Here is a 20290-nt window from a genome sequence, read left to right on the forward strand (position 1 = left end):
CTAGATTGTAAGCTCCAAGGAGCAGGGCCCTCAATCCCCTCATGTTTTGCATTGTATTGGTATTGTTCTGTCACATGTTCTGTCCCCCTTTGTAATGTACAGCGCTGAGCGAACTATTGGCGCTTTATAAATACTGTATAATAATAATAATGAATCATTGGCTGGGACTTGGCTGACTCTCGCTGTGTACAATCATAGCGAGTGCTAGTGGGGGGTGTTGCGCATGCACGTGCCATAAACTCGGACGTAGGCCGCGGTGTACCCGTATGTCGCCCTGCTTACATTGGCCGCCTGTCCGCAGTACATTGCAGGTGGTCGTAAACTGGTTAACAATGAAGGTCACCATATGCAATGCATATTTGCTGCACATTTTCTGTGCGCTTTGTCACACGTTCCAGAAATGCCAGGTGTAAATGGAGCCTTAGAGGGAGGGGGCAGAAGGGAGGAAGTGATACTCATGGGTGAAGGTCCCAATCTTTTATTGTGTCATATATTTGGAATTCTACTGACAGAACTGGAGCTTCTCATTTTGGTGAAACTTTGAGTGTAATCCTCTCAGAAGTCCCCCATCCTGGCGAATCCCACTCCCTGTGCATGGCTTTTCCCCATTGTTTACACATCAATTATTCATAGACGGTTTTGTTCGTGCCCCAACCAACATGGCGCCGCGGGCCTCTAGCCTTGGCTCGTCACGTGGCCCGGCAGGAAGAAGGCGTAGCCAAGTTTAAAATCCCCAGCTCAGGCGGCTCGGCTACGCCCCCCAGCTCGTCATCCTATTGGTCGGAGGGGTGAGGGTGACGTCATCAGCCCGCGCTCGCTCTCTTTTTCTGTGTCTCCGCCGCCCGCGAGTCTGCTCCGTCCTGAGAGGTGAGAGCCCGGGGCCGCCGGTACCGGGGGGGAGGTGGAGCTGTGGGTGGGGGTAGGCCCTGTGGCGACAGGCGGGAGCCGGCCGACCTGGTAGGTGTGCTATACAGACCCCGGTGCCGCCGATTGCGATGCCGGCTTCTCGCACACCGAGCTAGGCGATGCTGCCACAGATCCCTATGGGGGGGTTGTAGAGAGGCCTGTGTAGCCATAGACACTACTACTCCCATCATCCTCCGCGCTACAGGCCTGGACCGGGCAGTGTACAGCAGGGGCTTCTCACCCAGGCAGGAATAGGAAATCTCCACTCTACCCCGAGTGTACAGGACATCGTGTGCCTTCATAGGGCGCAATGGGTTTTTTTTTGCTATTTTATTTATTGTAGGAAAATTAGGCCTAATGAGTAATTATAGCTAAAAATAAAAAAAGTAATTCTTATAAGAAATTATTATTATTGTTTATCTGTATATATTTGCCGTGATCATGACCCGCCACCAAAGCAATAAATACATTCTCCGAATCTCGATGTGCATAGGGATGACACGTTTGTGTTCCTTCTACTCACAAGAAGTCCCAGAAAACAATTGTGTGCCTTGTGTGTATATATTTATTACAGGTTCTTGTATAGCCCCATCAATGTACGCAGCACTTTACATAGTTAGTCTGGCTGAAAAAAGCAAAACTCCATCCAGTTCAACCATAGGAAAAAAAAAAAGATAATCCTACACCCCTAATTGATCCAGAGGAAGGCAAAAAAAACCCCCAGCAAAGCATGATCCAATTTTCTCCTGTTTGGAAAAAATTCCTTCCTGATCCCCTGAGAGGCAATCAGATATTCCCTGGATCAACTTTACCTATAAATGTTATATCCAGTTATATTCTGTGTATCTAAGAAAGAATCCAGGACTTTCCTACAGCAATCCACTGAGCTGGCCAGAACCGACTCTTGAGGGAGTCTATTCCACATGTTCACAGCTCTTACTGTGAAGAAACCTTTCCGTGTTTGGAGATTACATTTCTTTTCCTCCAGACGTAAAGAGTGTGTGTGTGTGTGTGTATGTGTATATATATATATATATATATATATATATATATATATATATATATATCCACATCAGTCCCTAACCCTCAAGGGGTGTACAATCTAAGGTCCCTAACTCATATTCATACATGAACATAATAGGGACAATTACCAAAACCAGCATGTCTTTGGAGTGTGGGAGGAAACTGGACTATTCAGAGGAAACTGGACTATTCAGAGGAAACCCACGCAGGCACAGGGAGAAGATGCAAACTCCAGGCAGGTGGTCTGTGGTTGGGATTTGAACCAATGACCCGAGTACTTCCAGGCGGAAGTGCTAATCATTTAGCCACTGTGCTCATTGTGTGCACCTTTGAAAACCCAGAGATTACAATATAAAAGTTGTAGAAGCATCATCACTGTGCTATACATACCCTAATACTGCCAAGCGGTAATGCTAACCAGTGCTGTGTGTGTGTGTATATATATATGTCACCCTGGACTCCCACCTCTCCTTCCTACCCCACAGCCAACTGCTATCTAGATCTTGTAGGCTCCACCTCCGCAACATCTCCAAAATACGCACATTCCTCACCCCAGACAACTCGTACACTCCCTCATCTCACGCCTGGACTATTGCAACTCCCTTCTCACTGGCCTACCCAAACGATCGCTATCCCCACTCCAGTCTATCCTGAACTCAGCGGCTAGACTCATCCACCTCACCAACCGCTCCACATCTGCCTCCCCCCTCTGCCAATCCCTTCATTGGCTCCCGATTGCCCAACGCATCAAATTCAAACTGCTAACTCGGATCTACAAAGCCATTCACAACGCTACCCCAAACTACATAACTGACCTGATACCCAAATACTACCCTACCCGTGCCCTCTGCTCCTCGCAGGACCTCCTACTCTCTAGCTCCCTGGTCTCCTCCTCCCACGCCCGATTGTAGGACTTCTCCAGGACTTCCCCCATCCTCTGGAACTCCCTACCCCAATCCATCAGACTGTCAGCTACCCTCCTCACCTTCAGGCGCACCCTGAAAACCCTCCTCTTTAGGGAAGCCTACCCCAACCTCACCTAACACCCGACCTCACCTAACAACTAACCTCTTCCACTCCTCCCACCACTCCATCCCCCACAGCCACTTCCTCCTGTACCACCTTCCCCTCCCTCCTAGATTGTAAGCTCGAATGAGCAGGGCCCTCGAACCCCTCGTGTATTGTATTGTTACTGTCTTGTCATGTTCTGTCCTCCTTGCTACTGTACAGCTCTGAGCAAACCCTTTGGCGCTGTATAAATACTGTATAATAATGTGTGTGTATATATGTTTTCTAGTGGTGCACCAAAATTAAAATTCTGGTACCGATACCGAAAATTCAGAATGCACGTGGCCAAAAACTGAATCAAAATTTCTGCATATGTGGGGAGGCTCCAATTTTATTTATTTTTTTCTACTTTCATGTATATTTTATTTTTTTTAACTTATGATTTTTTTGCTATCACATAGGGGACCAATCGTTCCCTATGTGATAGCATATGAGTGACAGATCCTCTTTGTAGGGGGGAGGGGGTGGGGGGCAGTGTGTGCAAGGAGGGAGCAGGAGAGGAGCAGTGTATACAGAGAGGCTCCCTCACTGGCTGTGCCACTATATGTCAGTGCTGGTTTTTAAATGCAATTGCCAGATTTTTTTCACTATATTTCACAGAATTAGCTGTCACTTTCCCTGGAGCTAAAGGAAACGTTGTTTCTCCTGTCTTGAGAAATAAACTTAAAGCAAAGTTTCTGTTTCTGTTTGTTTCTTTTAGCTGGGGGAAAGTGACAGCTAATTCTGTGAGCTATAGTGAAGAAAAAAAAAGCTGGTAATTACATTTAAAAATCGTCACTGCCCTATAGTGACAGCCAGCCACTGTATATACTCCTCTCCTGCCTTTCTCAGCTCCCCCCCCCCCAAATCTGCACTACACACAGGGCTATTTGTGGCCGGTATGTTTCAGTGGCCGAAATTTCGGTGGATCCGTAATGTATTCAGATCTAAAACCCCCAGATCCTAATGCGAAGACCTGGCAGCCAGGGGGCATTATAAGTGGAAGCAGGCAGCCATTTTTATTGCAGAAGGGACATGCAGTAAACGCACTTACCTGCCTGCTCACAGCCATCCCGTGATGTAAACTGAGCTGTGCGTGTGCACGTCTGTCGGGCTGATCCTGTGTGCCGAGATGACTAGCTCATGTGCATGTACAGGAGTGATATCATCCCGTGCCGGCCAATGAAGATCCTGGTGAAGGAAGGGTTGGGAAGGTAAGTATCCTCCCCTTAGTTACATTTTAAAGTGGAACTAAACCCTCCTATCCTTATCAGCTGAGGAAGTTGCCATCTTAGCTTCTGGGTGATCTACAGTTGCTATGGTGCTGCGCATGTTTTGGGTTAGCTCCATGACAGAAATAGAGGGGACATCTTCCAGTGGGGGCAGTAGTTCTCTTGCTTCCTGTTTGGCTATGGGACAGGAAGTGAAGGAAAATCTCCCCAATGGGACACAGGGTCTCTTAGAACCTGGATGTCTCAATAAAGAGAACCTGTCACCAAAAATGATCACATAGCAGACTTTTTGCCACCTATGTGATGGGAAAGTTTTTTTTAATTGTAAAAAATGTAATTTGCACCAAAGCACATAACCCCCCCAAACACTACGTATATATATACACGCACGTACAAATGTAAACGCACACACTAGGGCACCCATCAATTGCGATACACATATTAAATGTTGTCACGCACGACAAAATGAGAGCAATAATTTTAGTACCCATTCTCCTCCATAACACTAAACTGAAGACCTGTAAGGGGCTTTAAAAGCATCGCCTATAGAACATTTAGGGTACTAAAGTTTTTTGCCGTTTCTCTAGTGCACACAAATTTAGGGTTTGATATGTTGGATATCTATTTATTTGGTGCAACCTCATCTTTTACCAAAAATCATGTAATTTATTTATTTATTTATTTATTTTTTGGGCCCTAAAATTAACTTGTGTGTATTTCTTACTGAAATTTAGCATGTTCTAGACTTTTGTGGTAATATCGTGTTATATAAAAAACTGGAACTATCACTATTTTATTCTTTAGGGCAGCCTTTCTCAACCTTTTCCTTTCAATAATTTTTATTGGGTTTTTGGTATGAAGTACAAAATTCAGTTTCAACCACTTAGTACATAGACAGGATTGCAACTATAAGCCGTCAACAGTGGTCGTATACAAAAGGAACGTAATTAAAATAGGAAACGTTCAAAACAACTGTAAAAAGATAGAAATAGAACATACATTATCAGGGTGGATTTGATTTAAATCACTAGTCAGTAAGGCTTGATGTAAATCCTAGTTTTCTACATAAAGACTAATTCTTGCTGGTATAACTTTAATATACAAGTAGATGAAGATTTTTAGAATAACAACTTTTCATATTAGTTTTTTTATCCCCAGTTTAATAGGTTAATCATTCATATTTGGACAACTTTTCTGTTGTACTTAGGAAGGAGAAAAATAATCATTACCTTAATAATAATTTAAATAGATTTATTCAACTGAAACAATAACATTCCAGCATATGTGATTTGCTTAAACAAACATGTTTGTTAACTAATTTGGCAAAACAAAATATATATATTTTAAGAAACTTAGACTGTCAGCCCCTTCCTCCTCCACTTAGTTTCACTTTCTTCTTGTGCAGATCTATTCCACTCCAAACAATCAGAAAAATATTGTTTCTATTCTATTCACTGAACTTCTTGAAACTTAGCAGTGAAGGGGTTGATTCTGTATTCATAGGTTTGTAGAAGTTAGGATGAAGGTCTTTTTCTTAACTCTGTTCATGTTATAACATTTTTGCTGTGAAGAAGAGGCATGTGATCTCCGCTGAGTCAGATTCAGTTTTGAGAACTGCAAAAGTAAACCAATCATCTGTGATAATATCTTGTAGGCAGAGAAACTGCCCAATAATCTTACAAAAACCTCTGGAAGAGCATGACATTGTGAATGGATTCATGGAATTTATTTACCAAAAAAATTAAACCTATACAGCCTTATTCTACATAATTAAAAAACGAATCTTTATTTCATGATGGAATAACCTTTGGATGGTAATATATTTTCCTCAAAGAGCATTTTATTTTAAAAAATCCAATTTAAATAAAAAAAATCTGTTTTTTTTTTTTTTTTTTTTTTTTTTAAAAATCATTGATTTTTATTTACCCTGTACATTATTGTGTTGGTTAGTTAGCCAGTGTACAGAAAAAGTAGTCTGTCTGTAGCTCAACCACCAACACTAGTCAAAGGGTATAGCATTTAAGATATACTAATGTACTCCAAATGGAGAGATGTATAGGACATCTCGTAGGTTGTGGGAGAGCCAAGAAACTGGAATCAAAAGAAGAGAGAGGTATAGATAGAAGCAGATTGAAGGGGGTGGACATCTAGAACACTTGAATTCAACTTGGAAAGGTTGAACAGACTAAAGTGAGGTAAAGCTGTTTGCTGAAATCTCGGGATGGGCGTGTTGGATCCATTGAGTCCAGGTTTTGAGGAATCTCTCATGGGTGCCTGAGAGGATGCTAGGTAGTTTCTCATTTATTAAAAAAGTCTAGACGGCGATTGACTTCTGTAAAGGATACAGACTGCTGTTTACAGGCTTTCGCTATGGTTTGGCCGCCAATAGTAAATTGGTGGCCAGTTTAAATTGGTGTTTTGGTATGCCTGGTGGTTTTAAGTGTAAGAGAATAAACCAGGGGTCTCTCGGAAAAGGGGCAAGTGAGTAGTGATTGGAATAACTTAACTTTTTCAACACAGAGGAACCCCTAAAATACCTTTCCAGTCTCAGGGAACCCCTGCTAAAAATTACTATATCTGCAACTCATGATAGATTAGTGGGAAGAATGCTCCTTACCCTTGTGGCCATTGGGACCAATTACCCCCTTACACTTCGCTAAAAAGATCAGTGGTATCAATGGGAACCTATGTGAGAGGCAGACATTGCTCACTGCTTAAGGAACCCCTAGCAACCTCTGGAGGAACCCTGGTTGAGAAACCTTAGTCTAGGGTGTCTGCTTTCAGAAAATACATATTTGGGGGTTTGTGTAATCTTCTGGCCTAAAATGATGTTTTTAAATGTGTGCAAAAAGGGCTCTGGCAGCGAAAGGGGTAAAGGATAAGCCCAATACTCCCCTTTTCTGAGGAGTACACAATTGGTGCTCATTACACTGCAAGGTCTCTCTCCTCCATGCTAGTCCCTCGGTGCCATGCCGGAGACTGGGGGAGGTGAGGAGGAGATAGCGCACAATGTTAAACATTTTAGTCACCATAAAGCCCCCTTTTTGTTTTTAAAAGCCCCAGACATTCCTAAAAGCACCTTAAGATTTGGTTAAATTTTTATTTTTTTTATCTGGACAAGTAGATTGGGACACCAATTTAGTCCCTGGACAAGTAGTTTTTTCAAAAATGTCCATACCCCGGAGAAGACTTCAGTTTCACTTTAGCACAAGTATACAAAAAACTAAATAAGACATTTACTTACCTTCAGTATGGGGTGTCCATTGTGTTTGTCTTCTAGTTCAGTGGTAATCTTACTCTTCCAATGCACCCACACCACCATAATCTTCTGATGTGGAAGGGGTTAATGGATCTGAGGGAGCTGTCACTGGCTGCCAACAGGAGCCCAACTATACCTGTCCTGTCCACCCAGCTCCTCCATTGTAATGTAGCTTCTACAAATGATTGTGATCTCTGAATGCAGGGGTGGGGCTATGAATTATCTGCCAATCCTCCATTTATAGAATGGCTTCTACGAATGGAGGTGCTGGTGTGGAAAGTGTGGGCATAGGTGGGCCCTCTTGGTAGGAGCCTGTGACAGATCTTCAGTTCTATTGAACAAGAGTACTAGTGAAGTAGAGGACAGAAGCACAAGGGACACATTACACTGAAGCTAAGTAATGTTCCTTGTGCTTAGTTTGTATTTTTTTTTTTGTGAACTCAGTTTTTAAAGAGTTTAAAAGAGAAGTATGGTAATAAAAGAAAACAAATCATGCCTAGGTGGATGCAGCATTGCTCTGATGCTGCATCTGTCCCCCACCGGCTCTAATGCAGGCCATAGATGGGGAGAAAAACGGCCGATTTTTCGTCCGAAAATAAAACCGGCCGATTATCTTATAGTTAGTGGACGATTTTGTCGGCCGTTTTTCGTGTATTTTGGACTTTCAGATTATCGGTGATGTTGGAAAATTTTCGAAAAACGCCCGACTTTATCCTCATTGATGGTCAAAAACGAACGATCGTTTTCCGAAAAAGGATCACAAAGGTCACAAAATGACATCATTTCCCGTTATAGGTTACTCATTAATCGGCCGATTTTCGTAATAATTGGTGGTCAGGTAAGTTTTTTAGACCGACCGATAGTTCGTTAATCGGCCGAAAATCTGCCGTTTTTCTCCCCATCTATGGCCTGCATTAGGGTGAAAACTCGGAGATCACGTCGCTGATTACTGAGTTCTCACAGCTGATCTGAGCAGAGGGTGGGACTGTCAGGGACATTTTATACTCACCTGCTCTGTTCAGTGCTAATGCACGTGTTGCTCCAATCCTCCTCTTCTGGGTTCACCTGCCAGCAGTCTTGGCTTCTTCTCTTCTGTGTCTGCTTCCATGGCAGTTGGTTTGCTATGGGGGCAGACGTGCAGGCTTGCTCCTGAGCCAAGCTGTGTCCATACACACAGTACAGCTCAGCCCTGCCCCCCCTTCCTGCTCTTAGCGCACAGGATTTGATTGACAGCAACAGGAGTGAATGTCTCCTGCTGCTGCCTGATCCTCCTGTGAGACGAGAAAGATACAAGGGAGAAGTGGTGCCGAAAGGTGCTGGATCGATAATGGACTCGGGTGTTTGGAGTGGGGGGGCACAGGGAATTTTTTCTTTTTTGTTATTACATTAATATAAGGAATGCAATAAGGTAAATTGTTTTGGCTTTAGAACCAATTTAAAATTTTTTTTTTTTGTGCCTGACCGTACTGTACAGTGAACCGCATGTGTGGCATGTGCTGAGATGAGCGAATGATGCTGTCTTGGCCCTGCTAATCAAAACGCCTGAAAATCAGTTACTAACTCCCCCCTAAGAATACCAGCCAAAGGTGTCAGGGGGCGTTAATGGAGTTCAGGACACTAATTTAGAACAAGCCCTGACCTAAGTCCCCATTCTTAATGGTGGACCTGTTCGTGGAGTGGGCGGATGAGAGGTCTGTGTTTTCTCCACTTCTGCAGAGTGGACATGAACACAGCCTGCTTCGCTCTGTAGGGGGGTCAGGTGTAAATAGACCAGCTGTCCATTTACACCTGAACATATCCATACAGACGGGGAGGGGAACGGATCCCTTTCAGGGTTTTTTTACTTAGAGGATCTTTCTAATCTGACTGGGTTCATGCTCACAGACAGCATGCCTGTATGTCATTCCGGGTGGACCACAGCTCCTATGTCAATGAAGCCTTATGCAGGCCATAGACGGGTAGTTTATCGGCTGATTGTTCGCCTGCACGAAAAATTGGCCGATACACCGTTAGTGGGGCCCGTCTCTCGGCCGGTTTTCGTGGATCGTCTCATGGACAATGGTGGCAGCATCGGCGCCGACCGATTTTTCATTTATCGGCCGACAAACGGCCCGTCTATAGCCTGCCTAACTCTTAATACCTGGAGCTGTTGGTGGCAGGTCGACCTCTGAACGTTTGAGTGGGCTACCAGCAAAAAAATATATATAAAAAAAAAAGAAATTAGCAGAAATAAAAACGAAGGGGAAAGAAGAGTTAATTGGGGCTGTTTAAATAATAAATTCACCTTTTTACAAAAAAAAATAAATGCACGTTTTTTGCAGTTAAAAAAAAAAAAGTGCATTTATTTTTTTCTTTCTGGAGCCTCTAAGGCATTGCACCAGCGATCAGCAGATCACTGGTGCCATGCAGGTCTCCCTCTGACCTGTCAGTGTATCTGCTTGCTTATACAGTCAGGTCCATAAATATTGGGACATGGACACAATTCTAACATTTTTGGCTCTATACACCACCACAATGGATTTGAAATTAAACGAACAAGATGTGCTTTAACTGCAGACTGTCAGCTTTAATTTGAGGGTATATACATCCAAATCAGGTGAACGGTGTAGGAATTACAACAGTTTGCATATGTGCCTCCCACTTGTTAAGGGACCAAACGTAATGGGACAATTGGCTTCTCAGCTGTTCCATGGCCAGGTGTGTGTTATTCCCTCATTATCCCAATTACAATGAGCAGATAAAAGGTCCAGAGTTCATTTCAAGTGTGCTATTTGCATTTGGAATCTGTTGCTGTCAACTCTCAAGATGAGATCCAAAGAGCTGTCACTATCAGTGAAGCAAGCCATCATTAGGCTGAAAAAACAAAACAAACCCATCAGAGAGATAGCAAAAACATTAGGCGTGGCCAAAACAACTGTTTGGAACATTCTTAAAAAGAAGGAACGCACCGGTGAGCTCAGCAACACCAAAAGACCCGGAAGACCACGGAAAACAACTGTGGTGGATGACGGAAGAATTCTTTCCCTGGTGAAGAAAACACCCTTCACAACAGTTGGCCAGATCAAGAACACTGTCCAGGAGGTAGGTGTATGTGTGTCAAAGTCAACAATCAAGAGAAGACTTCACCAGAGTGAATACAGAGGGTTCACCACAAGATGGAAACCATTGGTGAGCCTCAAAAACAGGAAGGCCGGATTAGAGTTTGCTAAACGACATCTAAAAAAGCCTTCACAGTTCTGGAACAACATCCTATGGACAGATGAGACCGAGATCAACTTGTACCAGAGTGATGGGAAGAGAGAGTATGGAGAAGGAAAGGAACTGCTCATGATCCTAAGCATACCACCTCATGAGTGAAGCATGGTGGTGGTAGCGTCATGGCGTGGGCATGTATGGCTGCCAATGGAACTGGTTCTCTTGTATTTATTGATGATGTGACTGCTGACAAAAGCAGCAGGATGAATTCTGAAGTGTTTCGGGAAATATTATCTGCTAATATTCAGCCAAATGCTTCACAACTCATTGGACGCTTCACAGTGCAGATGGACAATGACCCAAAGCATACTGAAAAAGCAACCAAAGAGTTTTCTAAGGGAAAGAAGTGGAATGTTCTGCAATGGCCAAGTCAATCACCTGACCTGAATCCGATTGAGCATGCATTTCACTTGCTGAAGACAAAACTGAAGGGAAAATGCCCCAAGAACAAGCAGGAGCTGAAGACAGTTGCAGTAGAGGCCTGGCAGAGCATCACCAGGGATGAAACCCAGCGTCTGGTGATGTCTATGCGTTCCAGACTTCAGGCTGTAATTGACTGCAAAGGATTTGCAACCAAGTATTAAAAAGTGAAAGTTTGATTTATGATTATTATTCTGTCCCATTACTTTTGGTCCCTTAACAAGTGGGAGGCACATTTGCAAACTGTTGTAATTCCTACACCGTTCACCTGATTTGGATGTAAATACCCTCAAATTAAAGCTGACAGTCTGCAGTTAAAGCACATCTTGTTCGTTTAATTTCAAATCCATTGTGGTGGTGTATAGAGCCAAAAATGTTAGAATTGTGTCGATGTCCCAATATTTATGGACCTGACTGTACATCCTGTACGGGCAAGCAGATACTTTACTGGCAGGAAGGCTCAGTAAACTACTATGGCGCTGTGGAGCGCCGTGGTACTTCATTTAGAATTACAAGTTGACAGCTGCAAAGGCTCCTGGGACTTGCATTTTACTCATTCACAGAATACTGCATTTTAAAAAAAAAAATTGTGACAGCGGGGAGGAGAAGATCCTCCGCTGGCAGTCACAATGGGGATCGGGGAGGGGGGGGGCTGTAACATGTTAGGAAAGGTGAACTTATCCTTTTAAGGGTTTAAGTCTTCACCTTTACAGATAAAAATGTAAAGGTGAACACCAGCCACACTCCTCACCCCTTAGTTTTGCATCTTGCGTATTCTCAAAGTAATCAGACAATAGAAAAAACCCACAGTGAAAATACACTGCTCAGAAAAATTAAAGGAAGACTTTGAAAACACATCAGAACTCAATGGGGAAATATATCATGCTGGATATCTATGCTCATATGGACTGGGTAATGTGTTAGGAACATAAGGATGCCCCATAAAGGACTGAATTCAAAGACACCCCGAAAATCAAAGTGAGAAAATGATGTAGCAGGCTAGTCCATTTAGCTGAAATTTCATTGCAGCAACTCAAAATGGTACTCAGTAGTTTGTATGGCCCCCACGTGCTTGTATGCATCCCTGACAACATTGGGGCATGCACCTAAGGAGACGACGGATGGTGTCCTGGGGGATTTCCTCCCAGATCTGGACCAGGGCACCACTGAGCTCCTGGACAGTCTGAGGTGTAACCTGGCGGTGTCGGATGGACCGAAACATGATATCCCAGAGGTGTTCTATTGGATTTAGGTCAGACGAGTGTGGGAGCCATTCAATGGTATCAATCCCTTCATCCTCCAGGAACTGCCTGCATACTCTCACCACATGAGACCAGGTATTGTCGTGCACCAGGAGGAACCCAGGACCCACTGCACCAGTATAGGGTCTGACAATGGATCCAAGGGTTTCATCCCAATACCTAATGGCAGTCAGGGTGCCATTGTCTAGGCTGTAGAGGTCTGTGCGTCCCTCCATGGATATGCCCCCCCAGACCATCACTGACCCACCACCAAAACAGTCATGCTGAACGATGTTACAGGCAGCAGAACGGTCTCCACGGCTTCTCCGGACCCTTTCATGTCTGTCACATGTGCTCAGGGTGAACCTGCTCTCATCTGTGAAAAGCACAGGGTGCCAGTGGTGGACCTGCCAATTCTGGTGTTCAATGACAAATGCCAATCGAGCTCTATGGTGCCGGGCAGTGAGCACAGGGCCCACTAGTGAACGAGGTCACCTCATGCTACCAGTAGTAACAGTGACTCTAGCCAAATGCAAAACTAGTGAAAAACAGAAAAGATGAGTAGGGAAAAAATGTCAGTGGCCTCCACCTGTAAAACCATTCCTGTTTTGGGGGTCATCTCATTGTTGCCCATCTAGTGCACCTGTTGTTAATTTCATTAACCCCAAAGCAGCTGAAACTGATTAACCACCCCCTCTGCTACTTAACTGACCAGATCAATATCCCAGGAGTTTCATTGACTCGATGCTAGACTCGGATTAAAAAGTGTTCCTTTTATTTTTTGAGCAGTGTGTATACATTTCTCTACTCTGTATGAGGTGTAATGGGTAGAAGGGCTGGATTATCTAATAGGTTATTGTTCTGATAGTAGGTTTTAAGGTTAGTAGGTATTGAAAGCTAATTTGTGTGTGTATATTTTATTTGTTTGGGTTTTTTTTGTTAAAGGCAGCATATATTTCATGTCTGTCACATTTATGTTGGGAGAATTAGCAGAGGAGGTTCATTTCCTGACATAAAAAGAGGGCAGCAAAAGGGTTAAGGAATGGGACCCTCACAAGAGCATATGTGAGGATATCTGAGGGGGGTCTGTGGATTAGGTAAAGCTCAGATTACATTAATTTGAGTGAACATTCAGAGTGTGGCACTACTGAAGTGCAGATGGAAGCCTATGACAACCCATGTATGAGAAAAACCAAAAACTTCCAATCAGATACATTGATCACTGAAAGCTATTCTTTGTATAGTCTTCATCCTTTTTATCAAATGTAATCAAAGTTGGGGCTCCAGAGATGATGCAGTAAGGGTTCTCTAAGTATCTTGAGGGTATTCATACTGTCTGATCTGGAGAATGTGTGCCCATCAGGAGCAAAGATGAACACCATACAATAGCTTATTAGTGATTATTATTTTTATATATATATATATATATAAAGAAGCTGAGAATAGGGCAGATTAATTTTATAGCTAGCAAGGGAGGTGCCTATGGGAGAGGATTCTTACTGCAGGTACAAAATGCAAAGTTCCCCAGAGCCATGTGAGCCAGCAGAGAAAAGGCAGTGCATGTTAGTTCCGGTTATGTGCCCTGCTGTATACACACTACAAATCCCATAGTCCAACTTGGGAGCAAGCAAGAGAGGCTGGCTACATTCCTACGTACAGTGGGACAAAGGACAACAAACGTAGCCACCCTCTAACAGGAAGTTGATCACAGCACAGGGAAAAAAAAAATAATTCGGAGGCGGCTAAGAACAACGAAGGTTACCTTGAGATGAGTATGTACTTGAATAGGTTTTTTTTTTTTTTTTTTCTTCTACAGTTTAGTGTCACTTTAAAAAAAAAAAAAAAAAAAAAAAAAAAAATATATATATAAATTATATATATATATATATATATATATATATATATTTTTTTACATATATTTTTACCCAGTTGTCTTTCCTTTCAGAAACTCATGCTGGATTCATGCAGAAAAAATGGCTCGGTTGAGTTTATTTAAATTTTCTTAAGACTGGTGACCACTTTCCCTGCCACATGCCCTCCCATATTGTAGCATTTATTTTTTTGTTTGCACCATTGCTTGCTGTAGTTGGTGGACCCGGGTGTCTAAGACTCCTGGTCTGACCCATCCACTCACATTGAATGACCGTTTGTATCAAAACATTACTAGTATATTATCCGTGCATTTGGACCAGTGATTACAGTGTAGCTGCCTCCCACTCCTTTTTTTATCCTCCAATGGATATAGATATCAAAGCTGCAGACTTTTAGCCCTCATGCACACGGGACGTTTTAATAATGCTGGTAATGTTAGAGGTGTAAAGTCATGTTAAAAAAAAAAAAAAAAGTGAGTTCTTCAGCGTTTTTGTATTAGCATTTAGCAGCGTTTTGACGTTTTTTTGCGCTTTCGTTTTTCAGAGTTTTTTTTTTTTTAACAGAAAATATATTTTTTTCTAGTCGCTGGTTTGCTGGGATTTACCACTTTTTACAGCTAAAAAACTTCTCTAGAAAACCACTAGTTTTGGGTTTATTTTCCAGGCAAAAAATGTCCCAGCTGAAAAACGTTGATTCCAATCTATGTGTGTATGGGGAGTTGACTGGCTGTAAAAAAAAATATCAAAATCCAAAAACAGCCGCTGTAAAAACGTCCCGTGTGCGTGAGGACTTAGTGTGCCACTACTCAATACTTTAAGATAAGTGCTACGACTGTAAAGTGCTATAAAACACCTTCCTCCATTAGAAGTGTATCCTTTTCAATCTTAAAATATATATGTGCATCCTCCTCAAAATAAATAGAACTGATATACAAAGAACTGATATACAACAAACTATAGAACACCTCCCTCCACTAACAAACCATGTATTCCTGTGCACTTATCTTACAGTATTGAGTAGTGCCACACTAAAAGTTTGTTGTTACATCATAACATGCCTGCCCCCTCAATCCCATCCATTCATGATCATAGTTTCCTTTGCAGGGTGGATAAAAATCAATTATTTTAAAAAAAAAATAATAAAACCGGATTTTTTTGATTTAAATCGGATTTTTTTGATTTAAATCGGATTTTTTTTAAATAATGCTTTTTGAGGAAAATATATTACCATCCAAAGGTTATTCCATCATGAAATAAAGATTAGTTTTTTAATTATGTAGAATAAGGCTGTATAGGTTTAATGTTTTTGGTAAATAAATTCCATTCATCCATTCACAATGTCATGCTCTTCCAGAGGTTTTTGTAAGATTATTGGGCAGTTTCTCTGCCTACAAGATATTATCACAGATGTTGGTTTACTTTTGCAGTTCTCAAAACTGAATTTGACTCAGCGGAGATCACATGACTCTTCTTCACAGCAAAAATGTTATAACATGAACAGAGTTAAGAAAAAGACCTTCATCCTAACTTCTACAAACCTATGAATACAGAATCAACCCCTTCAGTGCTAAGTTTCAAGAAGTTCAGTGAATAGAATAGAAACAATATTTTTCTGATTGTTTGGAGTGGAATAGATCTGCACAAGAAGAAAGTGACACTAAGTGTGAGGAGGAAGGGGCTGACAGTCTAAGTTTCTTAAAATATATATATATTGTTTAGCCAAATTAGTTAACAAACATGGATGTTTAAGCCAATCACATATGCTGGAATGTTATTGTTTCAGTTGAATAAATCTATTTAAATTGTTATTAAGGTAATGATTATTTTTCTCCTTCCTAAGTACAACAGAAAAGTTGTCCAAATATGAATGATTAACCTATTAAGCTGGGGATAAAAAACTAATATGAAAAGTTATTTTAAAATTCTTCAACTACTTGCATATTAAAGTTATACCAGCAAGAATTAGTCTTTATGTAGAAAACTAGGATTTACATCAAGCCTTACTGACTAGTGATTTAAATCGGGATTTAAATCAGTTTGATTTAAATCAAATCCACCCTGTTCCTTTGCATAATGAGAATTGCAGTTTCTCATAGTGGTGGCACACAAGGAGTGGATGTGGCGTATCCACCTCCATGACGTCTCTTCTGAGTGCCTGGGCAGACCTGATGCATCAGCGGAAGCTATGATGCCAGCGTTTTCTATGGTGCATTTTTCCTAAGTTTAGCAGTTTACTGTAATTACTGGCAGCACTTCTGGAGCATTTGTTCTTCCATACTCCAGTGTTCCGCTTTAAAAAAAGGCTGTGCAGCTATTAGAGATTTTTTTTTCTCTTTTTTTTTCCTCACTTCTTGTCTAATGAAACCATTGTCACTATAACACTAAGGGTGCGTTCACACTGATCCGCCTCAAAAACGCCTAAAAAAGCATAGGCGTTTTTGCTGCATTTGAAAACTGCACCGAAAATGCTTCTCAGAAGCATTTTTCAGGTGCTTTCCATTGATTGCGTTTTTTTTTTTTTTTTTAACTCAAAGATGCTGCAAGCAGGAGTTTTTACACCTCACCGCAAGTGAAACACTTTTTTTTGGGCTAAAAAAAAATAAAAAAAACGACTCAGTTTGAAAGTAGCCTAAAAGGAATATCTCTCTAACAGACTACAAGATAGCAGTGAAAATATGGCCGCTCTAATTCTTCCCCATGAAAATGCGCAGATTGCGCAAAGAACAGTCCCTAACAGTGCAGGAGCGCATTCGTGCCTGATGTGTTGTCATCAGCACCACCAGGAGATGGGGCCTAGAGGTTTTTGTTTGTTTTAGTGCAACCTTGAGTGGGGAAGGTGTACAGTGTTGATTTTATTTTTTGCGAAAGGTTAGCTTACACTTTTTAACCACTTCCCGACCGGCCGTTGTATATAAACGGCCGGACGGTGGCACTGCAGGGTCGGGTGGCCGTCTATAAACGGCCTCCCCGCACCCTGCTTGTGCGCGCTCCCTGGGAGCGCGCAGCACCGCGATCCGGTGCCCGCTCTGTCCTCCGGACACAGTGAAACACCGATCGTCGGACGGGACCTCTGTACGAGGTCCCGATCATGTGATCACTGATTGGCCAATCAGTGATCACATGCAAAGTAGTAAGCAAGATGTCACTTGTGACATCATTGCTTACTATGTGTGAAATCTGTGAATGATCACAGAGGTCACATGGTACAGGGCTATTAACAAAAGCCTTGTACCATGTGACAAGCTGTGACCAATCACAGCTCACTCTGTATTTCTCAATGAGTGCAGGAATGCACACAGAGAGAAAGAGAAATGATTGCTTTTACATCCTATATGGGTGTAAAAGCAATCAGTGTAAAAAAAAAAAAAAAAAAATCTTTATCACCCCTCACAAGTAGTACAATGTCACCATGGTGACACTGTACTGCTAGGGTGACAGTATGTAAAAAAAAAATAAAAATAAAAAATAATATAAAAAAATAAAAATGTAAAAAAAAATGTTAAAAATTATAATTTTTTCTTATAAACTAATTTGGATTTTTTTTTTTTTTTTACTAAAAAGATAAAGGAATAAATTTTGGCTAAGATTTATGATGAAATATTATTTATTTGCAAAATTTTATAAAAAAAACCACTTTTTTAAAAAAATTTTGGACATTTCATTTACACCCCACCCCCCTATATGACAGTGATGCGTGTGTGTGTGAGCAGTCAGTCGACAAACCGGCTGTCATATGGGAGGATGGAGTGTGTCACACGCTCATTTATCCCCAGACGCGTTGGGCATTTTTCTTCATTTGTGGCTGCCTACAGAGGGGCTTGTGGTAAGGGTCTACTTGGGGGGCTACATAGGCAGAGGAGGTTGCAGCTTGGTTCTGTGCTGGTGTTAACATGTCTCAATTTTGCTGTTTCAGCTAGTGGCAGTAAAGATGGACTGGCGCCCAGATGAAGAAGGATTACAGCAGGTTCTACAACTCCTGAAGGATTCTCAGTCACCAGACACAGCCACCCAGAGAGTCGTCCAGGATGTATCCTTCACATTTGGAATGTGTATACCCTGCAACAGACCTGGTTTATTTATTTTATTTTTTGTGGGCCAGGTAGCCACTCTCACACCAGATTCTTCAATCTCAGGCCTGATGGCTTGGTGCTGGTATCTTTCAGTGCAGAAATGTGAGCATAAGTGTTAGGCAAGAATACAGAAGAAGGACTTTAGTTGTGGTGTCATGTTGGCTCTAGGATCATGGATTAAAGGGTTTCATTCAAAATGATCTGTAGCCGACCCAATGAGGTTGTATTTCAATTTATGTGCTCAATTATGTTGCTCAAGTATGTTTTTAAAGAGATGTTATTCATATGTAATCATAGCACTGACAGTATTCGGAAAAAGTAAGGAAACTAACATTACATATATATGTGGGGACCAAAGGTCCCTCTGGTGTAACCCACAGAGGATAAAACGCAACTATCATCAGTGTTCCAGAACATATTTCACAATGAGGAACATATAATATTTATGCCGCTGAGAGTATGACCACAACAGCAGTCAGGCACGAAAGTTATATACATCAAAAGATGATAATCGAAATAATAGGTATGAAAGAACAAGGGAAGAAAAGAAAAAGGAGAGAGATTGAAGTAGAAGAGGGTCAGCCATGGTCCTGCTAAGGGACAGGGAGGTAATGAATCCACGGATCCCATGTTTTATCGATTCATATTGTTATGGTGAATGCAGGCGAGTTTGTCATTAACCATGATCCAAGTCAATTTATTTTTTAATATAGTCAAGTGGTATCACCGTTCGCTTCCAATGTTTAGCAATAGTGATGCTTGCTGCCAGGATCATATAAAGGATCAATTTTTGTTTTTTGGGACCTCTGAAGGCAATTTCTGAAAAAGGGCTGCCTCTGGGATCTTCAAATATCCACTCCTGTCACTGAGTAAATAAATGTGAACATCCGAATCCTGCACAAGCAGATTTAAATGGATTTGACTAACAAATTAAAGTTGAATTCTACCTGACATTTATTAAGCAGTTATAGCAACAGCTTTTTTTTTTTCCTTCGCTTTTTGAGTTTGGGATTTTGCATAAATAAATATAAATGAGTATCGTAAGCACCCCTGTTAGTGTTAAATGGTTTGTCTGTAACTTCACTTTTACTGCACATCCTGGTCTGTTAACCAATAGCCGCCCATCCAATAGCCGTTTGGTGGCTGGCAAAATGCTGTAGATTTCTGGGTGGATGCCATATGGCGTCCTCCCGGGCTTGCGCAGTTTTCGCGCTTGCAGAGCCGTGCAGCGGTGCGATCTGTCACCGGCCGTGTACCTCGGACACGGCCGATGACAGATCTGAGTACCGGCCCCCCCTGCCGGTACCAAGTGACCTGCTGTGACCAATCACAGCAGGTCACATGTCAGTTGTATACAATGGATGGCTTCATTCATGCCATACATTGTATACTAGTGTCTAGCTGTGAATGGTCACAGCGATCACATGCACATGTCATGTGATTAGCTGTGGCCAAATCGCAGCTAAGCACAAAAAAAAAAAAACCCTGAATGAATCGATGTCATTCAGGTAAATGCTTGCTTATAGCAAAGTAATTGTGTAAAAAAAAACAAAAAAAAAAACACTGATCACTTACCCAAAGTAGCACAATGTTACTATGGTAACATTGTACTACTTTGGACATAGTGAAATATGAAAAAAAAAATCTTAAAAGAAAAAAAAATGTAATAAATTAAAAATATGAAAAAAAAAAATTATGTTTTTTCATACTGTCACCAGTCAGTGTCCCTGATCACCGCCATGCCAGTTATATGATGATGCTGTACTGCACTGGTGACAGTATGTAAAAAAAAATTGTGAAAATTTTATTTTTTTTCATTTTCTGAAAAATTATGACAAAAAAAATACAGCTTCAAAAAACTCGCCATGCCTCTTATGAAGTAGGTCGGACTGTCTACTTTGCAAAAAGGGGTCATTTGTGGGATATCTGTACTGTTCTGACATTTGGGGGATATCTGTACTGTTCT

At 41.7% G+C, this 20290-nt stretch overlaps 1 protein-coding gene across 1 annotated transcript in view; it reads left to right on the forward strand.

Annotated features, from left to right (window-relative positions):
* Window positions 1-777: 777 nt before the first annotated feature.
* Window positions 778-20290, forward strand: part of TNPO2 (transportin 2) — a 67853-nt gene continuing 48340 nt past the window's right edge. The window contains exons 1-2 of the mRNA XM_089660956.1: window positions 778-867; window positions 18168-18281. Coding sequence (XP_089517082.1) covers window positions 18183-18281 — 99 coding nt within the window. The 5' untranslated portion in view covers window positions 778-867; window positions 18168-18182. The remainder of the gene's footprint in view (window positions 868-18167; window positions 18282-20290) is intronic.

This window comes from Staurois parvus, unplaced genomic scaffold (assembly GCF_062004578.1).
Source record: "Staurois parvus isolate SC_StPar_1 unplaced genomic scaffold, SC_StPar_1.0 ptg001296l, whole genome shotgun sequence".
Classification (NCBI taxonomy): Eukaryota; Metazoa; Chordata; class Amphibia; order Anura; family Ranidae; genus Staurois; species Staurois parvus.